Below are 18140 nucleotides of genomic sequence, written 5' to 3'. Positions count from 1 at the left end.
CTATAGCAACAGTTAGCTGCTATAGTTACCGCTCGTCTTGTCTACTTCGTCTCACGTTCCGTCTGAAGTCGTGGTCCTTTTCCTCTTTAAACATGTCAGACCAACTGGCCCAAAGTTCTCCCCCTCTTGAGAAAAATAGGTCTCCAGATACGCGTGTACAATACTTTCGGCGAGCAAGCGCAGTCGCGACGTTATATGCTCAGAAAGAACGATATTGTTCTTCAACCCAAGGCAGGGAAGTATTGGCGAGGCTAGGCTTTCCCCTGAGATCAAGGCAGAAAGCTGGGCCAGTTGGTGCGTCATCATTAATCAATCAATGATGATTAATCAATCATCAAATCGAATCTTTTGATTAATGTTTGCCCTGAGACCCCGGCACTGCGGAGAGGAAACGGCACAGATAGACCACAACGTTCGATCGCACTTCGCGGTGGCCCCCAATTCCCAAAAACATGCACCCGCAGTGCGCTGCCAGGCGACGCAGAGTAAGGAATCTTCACAAACTTTCTGCGGCATGGGGCCGGGAGTGCATTATACGGATGCCCGTCGAATCAGCTAAGACACCTTCACCATGGCCTCTACGCGTTAGAACAACATAATAATGACATCCTTCAAAACCATCTCGGTATGCGTGGCAGAGGCTGCAGCCATCATCTTGGCCATTCAGGACGCCGAGCGCCAGACCAACTCCGCCGTCACATTATTTAACTAACAAGCGGCTTGCTACCTGTTTCTAAATGGAACATCATCCCAATCATTAATCCAAATTTTACGCAATCAACTAGAAGGTCACCACACTATCGTATGGTGTCCGGTACACGAGGGACTGGCAGGAAACGCGAGGGCAGACCGTATTTCTCGAGGATTAAACGTCCGAGCAACGGCATGGCCCAGTGACGACCTTCTACCGAATTATCGTGACATCCTCTTGCAGCAAAAGCAGAAGCGGACACGTTTTGGACATCCTCACTAAAATTTAAACAGGCAACAAGAAAGGGACTGGCGTCGTATTCAGACGAATACACACCACAACCTGCGCCACCTACACAGAATACACCTCACGATGTTCACTGACCAGTGCCCGTGGTGCACAGACACACCCACACTAAAACACTTCACATAGGAGTGCCCCAAAGGCCTCCGCACATAGACAGCCCCATAATACACCGACATCCACTAATGAGGAGTAAGCAGTGGGTGGAATCACTTGCGGATGAGGGTCGGGAGAGCCAATTGGATCTTCTGGACCAAGCCCAGCGAGTTGCCCGTGCCAGTGAGGCCTGGAATAGGCGCTCCAACCATCGTGCCTTATTTTATTTCTTTTCAATAAAGTTTTTGCTCGCTCACTCACTCACTCACTCACTCACTCACTCACTCACTCACTCACTCACTCACTCACTCACTCACTCACTCACTCACTCACTCACTCACTCACTCACTCACTCACTCCAGATACGCGTGAGTCGTGCAAGGCTTTTAGCGGCAAGGGCGACGAAACCAAGTGGATTCACTCCCATGCACCGCTCCATCGACTGCGTAGCGGAGCAAAGACACCGTTCCGCCTCCCATAGAGTTTCCTAGAGGGAGCTCAGCCGCTGCAATCGTCCAGCCACCGTGGGAATGAAGAGTAGTGCATGGAATCGTCTGATCTTCTTGCTTGTGGGTTCAGGCGTTCTTGCGACTTTGTCCTTTCATGTTTTACCAGCCTGCATTTTCCTAAAATTCAAAGTGACGTATACTGTTCTAAGTGCAAGGAGACTCTGCGAACGCGAACAATCGCTACTGATCGCAACGGTTCAGCTTGTCTAGGCGACCAAATCGAAACGTGCCAAGCGTCTCAATTGGCTGCAGGCTCGCCCACGAGAAATTCACAAGCGCGTTCCTGCGGCCGCTTGTCGAAGCATGCCTCGGTGGCGTAATGGGTTTCTGTGCTAAAGGTCCCGTCTTCAAATCCTTCCATCGGGCAATTTAAAAAAAAATTTATTTATTTACTACGCAGTACTTTGTTGAAGATGACGAGTTTACGAAGTCGCGAAGCCGTTTGAAGCCGGAAGGACGAAGTTTAGGTAAATCCATTTACTTCCCCATCATTCCCATGCTGGCTGAACGGCCCTGCTTGCAACTCCCGTAGACACTAGCGCCAAAGTTCCCTCTAGTAATTATTGCATGAAACTCTATGACGCCTCCAACTGCTACTATAAGCCTAGTGCGCGTATACACATACCGCGTTCCTGCTTCTTCCATCTTTGTCCGCACACCCCACCTTGTTTCGTACATAGTGGTACATATATCGTTCCGAGCGGAATGGACTAAACGCTTCGAGCTATGCTAAAGGTGGCACTTTTCCGTCTCTCTCATCTCGTACGTCACTGAGGCGTGACGCCTGCATCGCCGGAGGTGGTGCTCCTCATCCCGCCGGCATTCTGAGACGCCTGGTAGTGGCCGGGGCATTGTTTATGGTGCGCAGCTGCAGTTCCCTCGCGTGCTGCGTCGAGCCAACGTGTTGTCCCCGAGTATTCTTGGAACACCGTCTGGCGTGCTTCAGTGCTACGTTAAATATTGCCCTACCGCTTTCAACGTGTCGCCCCTCGGGCAAAACCATCCGATTTCATTTTTATGCACCACTGGAAAGGAATTGCAAAAGCAAGTAGCGTACGCAAGAGTGTATACCGTGACTAGTAAGATATATGACAGAAAGATGACTACGTTCGCGGAATAAAGACTCATTTGGCAGTCAATGCACCCTTCTAGTTTGAGTATATAGGGCGTTCCAGCTAATGTCAGCTAAGCGCTTAAAAGAAGAAAAAGATAGTTAAAAATTACGATGCGAGATACGGTTTTAAGAGTCACGCTGTTCGCTGACGACAGAACACCGTAGGTCTTACAACTGCATGTTGCGTCGCGTTTCTGTATTCCTTTGTTGTTGTTGTTGTTGTTGTTGTTGTTGTTGTTGTTGTTGTTGTTGTTGTTGTTGTTGTTGTTGTTGTTGTTGTTGTTGTTGTTGTTTAAAGGCTTGGATACCGTTAGCTGGAGCACACGGTATGTATTTTGTCCCGTCGTGTACTCTGCCGGCAGTGTCATACCACAACCAACCATTCCCGCCTCGAACTGTCGTGCTGCTCTTTGTTCCTTCTGACAGGTGTCCTCCTTCCGACCCCCGCGATATGCTTCGGCGTTTCGGCGATCGATTATTACGCCCTACGTGCACGCGCGTGAGAACCTCCATCTAGATATGGCGAGGTGGCCGTGCGTTCCGGGCAGCCTGATAGGTGTGCGTCTCTCGCAGCCGCTGTGCAATCGACGCCACTTCAAACTGCGCGTTCGCAGCTGATAAAGCAATCTCTTATCTGCCGACCCATAAACGTGACCGGACGTGCGAAATACCGTACGGCGAGAACCGCAGGTGACGCATGTCAGAGCTGCGACACACCGCACTCTCCTCCTGCTCCGCCAGCTGCTACACGGTATGTTCCTGTTCCGTCAGTTCCTTATTCGTGCATAACGAGTTCACTTGTCAAAACAACGCTGCTATTGTCCTATCCAAAGGTTAAGACGCTCAAAGAATTAGCGGGGAGGGAACGCAATTTGTATTTTACCATTAGCTATGGAAGTTTAATAAGTTACACGCCGGCAGCATCTCAGTGGCTACGGCCTTGAGCTGGTGTGCGTGAGGTCGTCGGTTCGATGCCGACCGCGGAGGCAGCATTCCCGATGTCGGTGAAACGCAAAAAAAAAAACGCTCGTGTACCATGAATTGGGTGACCGTTAAAGAAGCGCAGGTGGTCCGAATTAATCGTCGCGTTGATTAATTAACGTCGTGTGATTAAATCAAGGTCGTGTTGACAGGGCCTTGTGATCACGAGTGGTGAAAATACATCTGAATGTTTATGTTATAATGTTTGCCTTCGCCAGGCTGAAGTGCCATATTACTGCCATATCCCGAGCTCAGGTGCAGAACATTCCAGTCATACTTTGCGATGCCGGGAGAACTATTCTTTTTTTTTATGTAGCGCACCAGTCAATGCGTACCTACTTCGAGTGTTATCTATATTCACTTGTCGGGGAATACTAATGAGAAGGTGGGACTGATTCAACGACTAAAGAAAGCGAGAGAGAGAGAGAGACCACTTTACTTAATCGCACAAATGTAATGTTATACGCCTTTTTAATATGTCATGAGTGAATATAAATTTAAAGACAAAGTTAGCAAAACTAAATACTTCAATCACTAAACAACTACGGTAGAGTGTCATGAGCCTACTGCAACCCTGGAAAGACTATTGTGTTTATGAGTGCAGTATTCTTCTGTGTATTATATCTTCTTTGTATATCATATGTTGTCCCTACAATTATGTGTTATTGACAATATTCGAAGAATGGCTGAACAGAGCACAAAAGTTTTAAAAAAAACTTCCGCTTCAGCACAGAAGATCATGAGTAATTAGGTAAATCAAAATGAAGGTAATCTACAGCATCTACGCTTTCATAACAAAAACAGGCTATAGCAAGCGTTTTACTGCAAGGAAGAAGCTGTTCAACGCATCACAATTTCTGTTGGCTGTGACGTCATCGAACCTATATGAAATCCTTGTTGACGTCCCGTTACCTCTTCTATATCTCGACTGTACAAAACATCAGAGCTCAAAGATCAAACCAATATTAACTTCAGTAACTCTGTGCAGTTTGCCTAAACGAGAGGTAAATTCTCTTATAAGCAAAGGCAGTAAGGGCACCGCAGAGGGGAGACCAGGCTAACGGATATGACTATGGCTATCCAATAGCCTGAGGCCGGATTCACCGAGCGTTTCACTCGTAAGCTTTGTTTGCTATTTTCTGGTCACCTTCACTAACATGTCCACAATCATTATTCGATGGCGTATGCGCACTAGCGTTAGAACGTTCTTGTCAGTGTGACCGCGGTCTGTTGCAAGAGCAGCTGTAAGATAGAAACAGGGGACATTGTATTGAATACCAAGGAGGGCAGAGTTTACAGAAGTAAAAAAGCGGACAAGTCATCTCTTAGACGCGAAGGTGAAGGACCAAAAAAGACCTTCGGACTATAAGTACTGGCCCAAGAAGGCGGCATCGTTCGAGAATTGGGTCTCACAACACGTGCTGACGTCAAGGAGACCTTTCGAAAGTCAAGGTTTCACACTTAGGTACACTTCACCCGTTCTCCCTTCTCCTAACCCAGTTCGTGTTCGGACTTCGAACTATCGTTTAAATATCGTTCTCTGTCGTTGGTGGGGTGTGTTCCTTTTCTTTTCTTTTTCTTTTAGTTATTACCAGATTTATATTTTTATCCTCGCGACATGCAGCGCGATTCTACTTCTTAATCTAGGTTAGTTTCACAGGCGGACATTATTTGCACATTAAATGAGAACGGATGTTCGACTAATTACCAAGCCTCGCTAAACAACGTTAAACTAACTGTTTTATTTCCCACATTGCAATTTGCGAATTGTAGCCGATGACCTCGAAAACCAGGTTTACTTCAAATGAATTCTGAAGACGACCACAGTTTTGAGATATAAAACCCCAAAGCTTGCGGCGAAAAGCACTGATGTTTCTGCCATATTGTAGAGCTGCAATGCATAAAAAATGCATTTTGTTGAAGAAAGTAAGCTCAACCATCATCATCATAATCAGCCTGGTTACGCCCACTGCAGGGCAAAGGCCTCTCCCATACTTCTCCAACTACCCCGGTCATGTGCTAATTGTGGCCCAGTCGTCCCGGCAAACTTCTTAATCTCATCCGCCCGCCCAACTTTCTGCCGCCTACTGTTACGCTTCCCTTCCCTTGGAATAGAGTCCGTAACCCTTAATGACCATCGGTTATCTTCCCTCTTCATTACATGTCCTGCCCATGCCCATTTCTTTTTCTTGATTTCAACTAAGCTGTCATTAACTTGCGTTTGTTCCCTCTCCCAATCTGCTCTTTTCTTATCCCTTAACGTTACACCCATCATTCTTCTTTCCATAGCTCGTTGCGTCGTCCTCAATTTGAGTAGAAACCTTTTCGTAAGCCTCCAGGTTTCTGTCCCGTAGGTGAGTACTGGTAAGACACAGCTATTATATACTTTTCTCTTGAGGGATAATGGCAACCTGCTGTTCATGATTTGGGAATGCCTGCCAAACGCACCCCAGCCCATTCTTATTCTTCTGATTATTTCAGTCTCATGATCCACATCCGGGGTCACTACCTGCCCTAAGTAGATGTATTCCCTTACCACTTCCAGTGCCTCGCTACCTATCGTAAACTGCTGTTCTGTTCCGAGACTGTTAGACATTACTTTAGTTTTCTGCAGATTAATTTTTAGACCCACCCTTCCGCTTTGCCTCTCCAGGTCAGTGAGCATGCATTGAGGTTGGCCCCCTGAGTTACTAAGCAAGGCAATATCATCAGCGAATCGCAAGTTGCTAAGGTATTCTCCATTGACTCTTATCCCCAATTCTTCCCAGTCCAGGTCTCTGAATACCTCCTGTAAACACGCCGTGAATAGCATTGGAGAGATCGTATCTCCCTGCCTGACGCCTTTCTTTATAGGGATTTTGTTGCTTTCTTTAAGGAGGACTCCGGTGGCTGTGGAGCCGCTATAGATCTCTTTCAGTATCTTTACATACGGCTCGTCTACATCCTGATTGCGCAATGCCTCCATGACTGCTGAGGTTTCGACTGAATCAAACGCTTTCTCGTAATCAATGAAAGCTATATATAAAGGTTGGTTATATTCCGCACATTTCTCTATCACCTGACTGATAGTGTGAATATGGTCTATTGTTGAGTAGCCTTTACGGAATCCTGCCTGGTCCTTTGGTTGATGGAAGTCTAAGATGTTCCTGATTCTATTTGCGATTACCTTAGTAAATACTTTATAGGCAATGGACAGTAGGCTGATCGGTCTATAATTTTTCATGTCTTTGGCGTCCCCATTCTTATGGATTAGGATTATGTTAGCGTTCTTCCAAGCTCAACGACAACCCGTAACTCCAAACTGGTACTACTTTCAAGGTTTCTTCCAAGTGGATCTGACTTGCGAAATCAGTGGTGTCAGTCCGTAATTAGTCAGAAAGTTTAATCGGTGGAGATATTGTTAATTAGGCAGTTAAGCATTTGAATGTCCAACATATTTGCATGACACGCTGTTTCTTCGCAAGCGACACCCCCTGACCAATTTTAAAGCTGTTTCACGCCAAATTCTGTTGGCGATAAAAAAAAGAAAGACACCCCGTGTAAAACGCACTCAATTTCAGATGCAGCCGCTCGTCTGCTGGCAAAGCCTTTTCGCTCTTCTGTCTCTCTCGGTCTTCGACTGCGGGCACTGCCAGCTGTACCGGCGGCTTCGTCTGGTGCCGCCGATGAACGCGACCGCCGTCTGCCCGAACGTGGCCTGGGCCGGCCAGGAGGGCTACGCCAGGACCGTCTGGTTCTTTCCCAACGGCAGCCGCGTCGTCAACGGAGAGAGAACCGCCGTCGACGAAGCTCGCGGAGTGCTCGACGTCGTCGACCCCAGGAACGAGGACCTCGGGGTGTACATGTGCGTCTCGCTCAGGGGCTCGGACACGGCCGGGGCGAACGCCACCCTGGCCTTCATGGAGATCTACAGCGCCCAGAGGAGGACGCTGGCGGAGAGGCTGTGGATCGGGGGCCTGGCCTCGCTCTGCGTCCTGGTCGCGGTCGCCTTCGTGGGCCTCGTGATGAAGTTCCGGTACCGACAGCCGCCGACCGACAAGAGGGCCGGAGCTCCCGCGGACGTGAGGGAGGGAGTCGTGAACAAGAGGTTCGATAGCGATGAGATGTCGACCGTTTTCTAAGTGCCTCCCGGGCTTCTCGCGACTTAACCGACGAGGAGGACGACGACGTCGGAGGGTGGCCGTGGCTGTGTGGAACGGCATTGCCAGTATACGCTCCATATGTGACTTCTACGGGACATTAATTTTTATCTGTATATTTTTTTACGTCTTTATCCATATGTCATAGGTGAGACACGTAATACTCGTTCTGTCTCTTTTTTGCCAGGACCTGTGAAGCAATTTTATATTTCCAGAAAACAAGGGACAAATAATGATTAACTTATTACTTGTTGAACAACTCGATTCTCTTGACTGTTTCGCAAAGCTTTATTGTTTCTGTGTGCAGTGAACTGTACGTCGGTAGAAGTTCGTTATTTCCAATGCCAACAAGGAAAACACAAAACAGAGTGCGAAAAAGAAAAGCGCCTGCTTGCCTTGTTTACATTCCTTGCGAAACATTAAATATGTGTGGCAGGAGCGAAACATGCGACAAGTTTCTGGATTTAAGAGCTTTATTGGCATTTTGTACGTCCCAAGTGTAAATGCTGAGTGAACCACGCTGCAGTCTAACGTATTCAATTCATTATTACAGCGGAGGATCATTTGTTTTTTTGCTACTTCTGGGCAACCACTTGCATAATAATCTTCCACTTCCTGTGTAGACATACTATATATAACAAGACGTGATTATGCCCATCCTTCACTCAACATCTCACGGCGTGCTTTCACTTAGGCCTGTTGATGGCGCAGTAGCTGGCGCAGTTGGCCTTGCAACACATGTTGTTGGCGCAGTCGCTGTCAGTGCTGCAGGTCGGCAGCATCTTCATCAGGGCGCAAACGTGCGGCTTCTGCACTGAAGGCGGTATGCATATCTTATCTGCGACACAGACACAAAAGGCATGACGTAATCAATCGTCGCTCATGTCGCTCCGTGGGAACGGGGACGATAAAGACACACCTCGGAGCCAGCACCCATAGAGTTTCTCACTATAACACCTAGAGGGAAATCTGGCGCCACCGTCTATGAGAGTTTCTTAAGAGGAAGCTTTAGCTCGGGTGCTCCTATCTAAATACATGTAAAAGGAGAATTTGTTTTTCTCAGCGACCGCTGCACCAAATTTGACGGGGTTTGCTGCATTTAAAAGAAAAGCTTAAAATCTAGTGACTGTTGGTTTCGAATTTTCGATTTAGGTCGCCAAATTTTATAAAAATTTGGCAAAAATCGCTAATTTTCAGAAAACGAAACTATCAAGTTTACAACTCCGTAACTCAGCAAGAAAAAAAGATATCGCAATTCTCTGAGTTGTACCTTACAGCACATCCAAAGCGGACCAAATTGATATGTTAGACATGAACTTCAATAAATGGAGCAATGTGTAATTACAACTCTTGCAGAACTTTTGTAAACAACGTAATAAATTCACGTAAGATGTAAACTGACATATCAAATTTGTCCGCTTTGAATGGTCTAATGGATGCCGTTTACAGAATCACGATATCTATTCTTGATGCAGAGCTATTAGCTTGTAAACTTTGTGCTTCTATTTTTTTCAAACGTCTGAATTTTTGAAAATCCTTTTAACAAAATTCAAGCCCTAAATCAAAATTCCGCTTCCAACAGTCACTAGAATTTAACTTTCTCTCTCAAATGCAACAAATTTCATTAAAATGGGTCCAGGGGTTATCTTAGAAAAATGTTTTTGCGTTTTTACATGTATTTGAATAGGCCGCGTCGGAGTTGGGCCCGAGCTAAAGCTTCCTCTTAAGGGGGCACCGTCCCGTCATGGGAATGACGGTATATGTGTCTGCGAGGCTCGCGTTGGCTGGTGTTGTAAGAGGCTTCGTCTAAAACGTGGATATGGCTACACAAATAACGCGTTCTCAAAGTAAAATCTTCATAAAATGTTTCCATTCACGCATATTACATCTTTACTCACCTGCAGTGCATGACCAAGCGAAGAAAAGCAAGAACAGACTACAAACTGTTTCAAAGCGAGCGCGAACCTTGTCGTCTGTCCTCCAACTTTAGCGGCCGGCTGGTACTTCTTACGTAACATATAATCGTACACGCAATAACAAGTTATCATAGTTAAACAAAACATGTCTTTGCGTAATAATAAAGCCAAAACAGTTTTTCACGTGCTATTTTCGTAGAAAATGAATCAGTGTGACAGACGGAACGGTGCTTGCCAAGCGCGTCTTCAAGGTTTCCTGTCTCTCCGAGAACGATGCAAATCCGAAGTCACAATATACCGGCATTCCCATGCATACCACAGCGCAGCAGCGCCAGATTTCCCTCTAGGTAATGTAGTGAGAAACTCTATGCCAGCACCAAATGACTTTATCATTAAGGAACTGTAGGTTCTGGGTGGCCGCGCGTCGCCTGCATTTGGGTCAGAATGCAGCGATCGCGCAGTCAAGAGTTGAACGAAAGTTCATCTAGTCAGGTAGCTTGTGCGTTAAGTTGGCGTCTGCAGTCAGTGGGGAATTCCAGAGAGCGAGAGCATTTAGGTACTCACTCTAGTTGATTGTATGCATAGAACGTAACAATGACGTCAGTTGAATTATGCAGGACGCGATGTAACGATTACTACAACATCATATACACAGTCGCGTCCGTGTCCGCTTGATAGAATTAAGCGTCGCTTATACCAAGAGACTCAGGTAGCTATCACTGTCCTTTCTTCATTCAAATCTAGCTGGACTATAAGAATCAATGTACTTGATTGATCCTGTGCGCGTGACACATCTCTCTTGTGCTGACACATCTATACTGTGCTCGACACCTTGGGAAAATAGGCGACATGTATCAGTTATAAAAGCATTTATATATTATTGACTGCACGAAAGCCCGCTGTTTCCTGCTTTACACGGATGTCAAAGCATCTGTTAATGCAGCTCGCCAATTTGCGGGTTTCGATATTAGCGTTGCATCGCCAGCTAAACCTAAACGACCCGTACAGGCCACACAACCTGTCGGTCAGCGAGTCGCCGCTAGGCGTCAAAAAGTGCAAGGTTTTTTATTCATGATGAAATGATGCTATCTCTAGAACGTTTAGTGCTGTTGGAGTATCTATTCTCCATAAAGTGTGTCACAATTGTACTAAACATGAAAATGTGCCAGAATACCACATATATCTACATACGTGCGGCCACAAGATTTTGCGTTCATTGGAGTGTTGTTATTTATCGCAGTATTTCACATCATGTGTCCGCTTACGAATAAAGTAATCCTCAAAAAAAAACATACCTGGAAATGATTAAAGCAGTCTTTTTAGTAGTGACCTTGCAGTTGCATTGCACAATTAAAAATGCGAGCTTTGGAAATAATGGGTTAGCGTATATGTGTTCTCAGCGTATACAAACACGCGAAAGAAAACCTATTTCTTTCTATTCCTTTTACGTAGCAATGCGGGCTATTTTCGTACTAGTAATGGGCTTATCGTGCTCTTTGTTTCCCTCGGAAAATATTTTTCAAAAGTTCATTCAATATTAACTTTCGTAATAGTGGTTCTTTCTATACAGTAAGCGTACGGGCGTGTGCTGTAGTCCATTTTCGTGGTTTCCTGCAAAGACTCGAGTGAGAGAGCAGCTGTCTTCACCGAATAAGTTCCACCGGGATGAAAGCACTCCGGTTTCTCCGTCACGACGACCTTTCCTATGGCTTTGTGAGCGGAAAACCATCGAGAATGTTTCTGTATAAGGCTATACAACGGTTCGCACATTTATTACGATCAAGGTCTGTGCTCCGAAATTCACAGTTACGTACTTATCAATACTTCCCCGGTGATTAGGTGCATTGTTTTACGTGTGTTGTGCCGTACTTGTATAATGCCGCTTGATTTCATATAAAGGATGGCCCAAACATTTCGATTTGTGCACATCCACTCCATTTCGTGAGGAGAATCTTATATTTAGCGCGCGTGCGTACTTGCGTGCGTGTGTGTGTGCGTGTGTGCGTGTGCGTGTGTGTGCGTGTGTGTGTGTGTGTGTGTGCGTGTGTTGTGTGTGTGTGTGTGTGTGTGTGTGTGTGTGTGTGTGTGTGTGTGTGTGTGTGTGTGTGTGTGTGTGTGTGTGTGTGTGTGTGTGTGTGTGTGTGTGTGTGTGTGTGTACGTGTCTGCGCCTGTGCGTGTGCGTGTGTGTGTGTGCGTGCGCGTGGAAGCGCGTGCAAGTGACATAAATTGATTGTATTTAAAATCATTGAGTGGATAAAAAATAAATAAACGCTAATGAAATAATTGATGAATGCATTGAAACAATTGAGAATTAACCTTATGTACGAAGGAGATGGTGCCGAAATATGTCGCCGGATACTGCTTTTTCTCACAAATAGGTTTCATGGTTACGCATGTAGTTTTGTGCATTTCGGGACACAGTTTGCGCAAACGGACGTGTTAATGCACACAAACGTGTACCAAAGTACGTTACAGCAAAACAGTCATAAGAGTACAGCGACACTGCGAAGAGACCCCCAAAGGAAAAGTTAATGGGATCAGATATCACATAACATACAAGGCGACTGGAGAAATAAGAAACATCCTTGCGAACAAAATGCATTTCACATTGGTCAGTATCAATTCTGCGGATACACAGGTGGGCAAACATGGAGCGAAGCGCTAATGCATCCAACTGGAGTTTAAAATAATAAAAAGCGGCAACACAAAACCACCGTTTTTCCTTTTTAAATGGCTACAGTCACTGACACGAGACGGGCAGCTGCTGCTGATATGATATGATATGATATGATATGATATGATATGATATGATATGCATTAATGTGGGATCATGTGCTTTATTCCCACATTGCTACATTCCTAACATCTGTCAGTTTCTTCTACCCTAACCAGTATGGCTTCCGTAAAGGTTTATCTTGTGATAGCCTGTTAGCACTCTTTATAAATGACGTAAGCTCTAACCTTGATCAAAATATCCCAGTTGATGCCCTCTTTTTAGATTTCGAAAACGCCTTTGACAAAGTTGCGCATCAAAGACTTCTCCTAAAACTTTCTCGCTTGCACCTTAATCCCCTTGTTTTGAACTGGATCCGAAATTTCTTAACTAACAGACAACAGTTTGTGTATGCTAACAACCACTCCTCCTCTAAGAGCCCTGTTCTCTCCGGTGTACCCCAAGGCACAGTCCTCGGGCATCTCCTATTCCTTATATATATTAATGATTTACCGGCTAATCTTTCATCTAACATTCGTCTTTTTGCTGACGATTGTGTCATTTATCGCCCAATCCTAGCTGATACCGACAACCACGCATTGCAAGATGATCTAGACAAAGTTACCTTTTGGTGCAGCATGTGGCTAATGTCACTGAACACTACAAAGACTTTACTACTACCTTTTCATCGACGGAAGCTTCGCCATACTCCTAAGTACGTTCTTTGCAACTCGGAAATATCATCAGTGGAGTCATGCAAGTACCTTGGCCTCACTCTCTCAAATAACCTTTATTAGTCCTCTCATATTACGAACATCACCAACGAAGCCAATCGCACGCTTGGTTACTTCCGCCGCAACTTGCGCTACGTACCACCATCCTTAAAGATACTAACTTATCTAACTTTTGTCAGACCTAAGCTAGAATACGCATGCTCTGTTTGGGACCCACACCAAACCACCCTTTCTAACACTCTAGAAGCAGTTCAGAATCGTGCAGCTCGCTGTATTTATTCTGATTATTCTTACCACACTAGTGTCTCTCAGCTAAAATTAAAAGCAGGAATTTCCAATCTAGATATAAGGCGTCATGTTTTCAGACTGTGTCTTTATCACAAATTTCGTCATTCTGCTCCTAGTGCTTCAGCCATCATTCTAGCACACTGTCAGTCTTGCCGATTATGTCATGAAAAATCTGTGTATCCTCCGCCTGCCCGGACCACTGCGCACCTACATTCTTTCTTTGTGAAGACTGCCCGGGACTGGAATGACCTTCCCGCCGACGCCGTGCACCACTCCAATCCACATCATTTCAAGGCTGCCATTGAGTCCACATTCCACTGAAGTGGTCACCCATCCCTCATGTAATACCCCACCTTGGGGCCTTTGAGGTAATAATAAATAAAATAAAAAAAAAACTTGCTCCGAAATAATGAAGTCAACAGCTGGTTACCACTCTCCGCATACGCCACATATGGCGCCTTTATTAATTTTTATTTATTTATTTTTATTTTTCGCAGATGAACGCGCAGATGAAGTTACGCGTTCGACTCGTCAAAAAAAATGGCTGTGGCTTAGCTAAGGTTAAGCCCAGGATGCGAAGCATACTAAACTTTATTTTAGTTGTTAAACCACTGTTTAGCCTGGTGAACTGCTGTTGCTTGGCTATATTTGGTTCGGCTAGACGAAGAAACAACTCATGCATTACTTCTTCGCCTTCAAGAGTGGAACGCGACAGCGTTCCCGTCGACCCGCCAAGGGGTGTAAGACAATGGGCTACAGGGCAGCGACTACGCGCCCCGCATTGGACGCGGTGAGCGTCGAGCAAAGCAGCGTTCGGCGCGGCAACGAAATGTGCGCCTGAGCAAGAGACGCACGCCTTAGAAACAGCGCGTTTCTAAGGCAACACCGCATTCACTAGAGGCGCTTTTGTACCGCTTTGAAGCGTTGTACTCGTGGCTCAGTGGTAGCGTCTCCGTCCCACACTCCGGAGACCCTGGTTCGATTCCCACCCAGCCCATCTTGCAAGAGTTGAGCCAAAGCCACTTCTCCTCTGCCGTGACGTCACGGTGTCACGTGGTATTGAAGGCGACACCGCCGCGCCTGAGGAGCTGGGTTGAGCTCTCGTAATATGCTTCGCATAAAACATTAGTTGGTTCATATATACCATTCTCAAGAAGTGACGCTGCGCTGCCACTTCGATCCCTTGCTCGCCACCTCACGCATCTACGATGAAATTCACCGTGTTTCACCAACTTACGCTTGCGCTCGCTCTACCTTAACTTTCGACTTCGTTTGCCACCTGGAAACTCTCGTCGCGAAACAACTTTATAACTGTGTCGTGCGTGGTCGGGCATCGCATTTACCGATGGCAATTCTTTCCTAATGGGGATGGCTAACCGTGCGGCCTGCAAGTAGTGCGGGTGCGATGAGAGTCTAGAGCACCTTCTGTGTCACGGCCCAGCATTCGAGACTCAACGCTGTAAAATAATTTACACCCTAAAGTGAAAACGGGTTTAAATGTGTCCATAGCTCACACCCTTAGGGTGTTATCTATATAATGGACACTTTTTAGGGTGTAAATTATTTTACAGTCAATGACGTACTCTACAAGGTACACTCGACTTGTTGGCTTATAGAGCGCTCTCGGAAGAAAAGATCCTTGGACCATGGTCCAAGGATCCAAGGATTCGTTTTGCATGCATTCTTGCATGCAAAAGGCCACAAATGCCCTCTTGCACTTTGTGAAGGATACTGAATTGTACGAACACTTAGATACTGGATACTGGATAAGGATACCGGATTGTACGAGTTCTTGAACACTTGTGACAGCGGAGATCTCTCTGTGACTGACTCTCTGAATGACTGACTCTGTTATTTTTTTATCTGATTATCTATTATACTATCCCTTCTCCAAGGTTAGCGCCGCCAACCAGGCACGTCCTTGGTTAACCTCCCTACCTTTCCCTGTGCATTTCTCTCCCTCTCTCTCTCTCTCTCTGTATATATATATATATATATATATATATATATATATATATATATATATATATATATATATATATATACATATATGTATGTATATATATATATATATATATATCTGGAAAACTGAAAGAAAAAATTTTAGATGACTACATCGAGTAGAGGAAGCATGTCTTTGTACCAGCAGGAATGATTGCCACCTCTCCAAGGAATATGCAAACATCACAATCGGTCGAGCGAACGCAGACCTACTTAAGCGTTTCAGCAAAATGAAAGGGTCAGCTTTGCTAGTAGTTGTCAAATCGAATGAACTCAACTGGAAAATTTATGATCAGATGCCGAAGCCACCTGTACAAATGAGGGAAGCCCATTTCTGTTGTGCAATGATGTCACACCAGTTAAACGATCAGGGTAATATGCCTTTGTGTTTTGGGGGCTGCTTTCTTTTTTTTTAATTGAAGGTAAGCCGCTCATTCACGTATTACCTGAAGTCGGTCAGTTGCGAACAGAGCAGTGCAAGTGGAGTGCCTGGCTTATATGCAACCTAGCAAAATCAAAGGGCAACGACCCACGAACATGTACAACCAACTCTGGTGTGTCACTGGAGGTGTTCGTGACACGTTTGTTATACAGATTCGCACTGTTGAGCACACATCGGGAAATAAAATGGCTGGCTACAACTGAATATATATATATATATATATATATATATATATATATATATATATATATATATAAGGGAACCGCACCAAATTTATGAAAATTATTATGTAATAATTTAAATAACGTCTTACTAGATAACTCGCAGTGGAAATGGCCCACTTGGAAACGTAAACGGCTGGATGTTTCTTACAACTTCAGTAGTAGTGCAAGTCCTCCAAAGTGTACAAGACTAAATGGCAGTAAATTCTAAACACAAATCGAAAAGGCAATACGCAAAAGAAGAAAAAAACTTGTGAGGGAACAAAACAACAACAAGAAAACAATGAAAACATCACTGACACCAGCTCCGTAGCAAAAGTACATGAAAGGCCAGAAATCTCAAGCGCCGTCCTCCGTGCGCAGTTTCGCTCAACTCGCGTTGCAAACATCGAAGCTCGCCCAATTCTGATGAAGAAATTACGGCCACTGACCAAGTCAAGGTGAAAAAACACACAGAGACGTTTCGGGACCCGTACGGGTTCCTTGATCACACTCTATGTTACCTGACCATCATTACCTGATCATCATGTTACCTGACCAGACGAACTTTCGTCGAACTCTTGACTATATCGCCCAATTCTGTACGTCGACGTTAACCCACCTGGAAACGTCCAGACGACTCGGCAGGCACAAGCTACGAGCAGGAGAGAAAGGCCTCTCGAATGCATCGTGACGAGTGGCAGCTTCTGGATCGCAACCCGCCGTAAATACGCGTTTGCACAAACGCGCCACATGTTTCGGCGCCTGTCAATAAGCGCTCGTATAAGCGCGCAGCGATGAGTTGTCTGGCAGTCCGGAACAGTGCGAGAATCGAAACCTTTATTGTACTCGAATCGCCCAATCCCCTACATCCGTACTCCGTAATCTTTTTAACAGGAGCAAGAAATTCTCGCAAGACGAAACAGCGCTATCTCTAGCGTTCCAATTAGGTCCCGGCCGGAGGTCACTATAGTGTTAACCCGCGGGGAGCATATGCCGGTCGGGACCTCTAGTGCCCTCTAGTGCCCTAGAGGGCACTAGAGGGCACTAGAGGGCACAGTGCCGACGCGCCTTCTGAGAGTGTTGAGGTATCTGTGCAGAAAAAACATTGATTCACAGTGGAGGAAAAGAACTAGGAGGAAGGAGGAGGAAAGAGAAAAGAAGAAGGCAGGGAGGTTAACCAGAATAACGTCCGCTTGGCTACCCTACACCGGGGGAATGGGAAAGGGGAAAGCAAAGATCACAGGGAGAGAGAGGAGGGAAGGAAAGAAGGAAATTGCGGCAAGTTCGCTGACGCGTGTGGTTTTACAGAAAGTGCATTAATAGTCACAGGTGGTCGCGCAAACCCGTCATCCTTAAGAAACACAAAAGCGCCTTCACCGCTTTATGCGCCGACGGGCGATAGGGGTTTACTTAAGAACTAGGAAGCTTACCAGCAAGTATGCGGCCTGTAGGGTGGGCAACACAGCAACAAAGAACGTCAAGCGGAAAGTCAGAGAGGCTGAAATAACCTCGTGGGTGGCCGCTATCGAAAAGAAACCTGCCACGAGTAACTACTTCAGAGGAAACGAAAACGAAATCAGGAAAGAAACAATCTATGGTAACTCAAGATGAACCTCATTAGTTTTCGAAGCGAGATCGGGATGCCTTAGAACACGCACCTATAAAGCGAGATATAAGAAGGAAGAAGAAGCATGTGCTTGCTGCGGTAAAGCTAGGGAAACGACGGAGCATGTTTTATTAGAATGTGAAGACTTCTACCCAGCGGTCGATTTAGGCACCACTGGCCTCCTTGAAGCTCTTGGGTTCAGCTAGAGCAGTGGAAAAGTAAACATGTCCGCAATAGGGATTAGTAAAATGCGATTGGAAGATTAGTGGAAGAAAAGTAGGGAAACGACAAAAAACGGAGACGTACAAAAGCAAAGTTCGCAATAGCGGGTCAGAAAATGTGGTTGTGGGAGTTCATAGTGTTTTTTTTTTCTTGTTTAACCTAGGTAGAACATTAGGCAGCA

General features: G+C 45.6%; 1 protein-coding gene and 1 long non-coding RNA gene across 2 annotated transcripts; one reads left to right on the top strand and one right to left on the bottom strand.

The window, feature by feature from the left end:
- Positions 1-3340: 3340 nt before the first annotated feature.
- LOC139060904 (uncharacterized) lies at positions 3341-8152 on the top strand. The gene is made up of 2 exons (XM_070540202.1): positions 3341-3464; positions 7255-8152. The coding sequence occupies exons 1-2, from the start codon at positions 3411-3413 to the stop codon at positions 7813-7815; spliced, it is 615 nt and encodes a 204-aa protein (XP_070396303.1). The 5' UTR covers positions 3341-3410; the 3' UTR covers positions 7816-8152.
- A 136-nt stretch (positions 8153-8288) lies between these two features.
- LOC139060905 (uncharacterized) lies at positions 8289-16980 on the bottom strand. The gene is made up of 2 exons (XR_011515085.1): positions 16751-16980; positions 8289-8671 (listed from the first exon to the last, which is right to left on the bottom strand). It is a non-coding gene; the product is annotated as an uncharacterized lncRNA (long non-coding RNA).
- Positions 16981-18140: the final 1160 nt, after the last annotated feature.

The sequence above is a fragment of the Dermacentor albipictus genome, chromosome 6 (genome assembly GCF_038994185.2).
Source record: "Dermacentor albipictus isolate Rhodes 1998 colony chromosome 6, USDA_Dalb.pri_finalv2, whole genome shotgun sequence".
NCBI lineage: Eukaryota > Metazoa > Arthropoda > Arachnida > Ixodida > Ixodidae > Dermacentor > Dermacentor albipictus.
The sequence above is the reverse complement of the archived record's forward strand: the minus strand, read 5'-3'. Positions and strand labels throughout refer to the sequence as shown.

What these genes read in the sequence shown, in the direction of transcription:
- LOC139060904 (XM_070540202.1), top strand. Translation starts at nt 3,411, where the DNA reads ATGTCAGAGCTGCGACACACCGCACTCTCCTCCTGCTCCGCCAGCTGC. An exon ending in GCTCCGCCAGCTGCTACACG is followed by an intron (nt 3,465 to 7,254) that starts GTATGTTCCTGT and finishes ACTCAATTTCAG; the next exon opens with ATGCAGCCGCTCGTCTGCTG.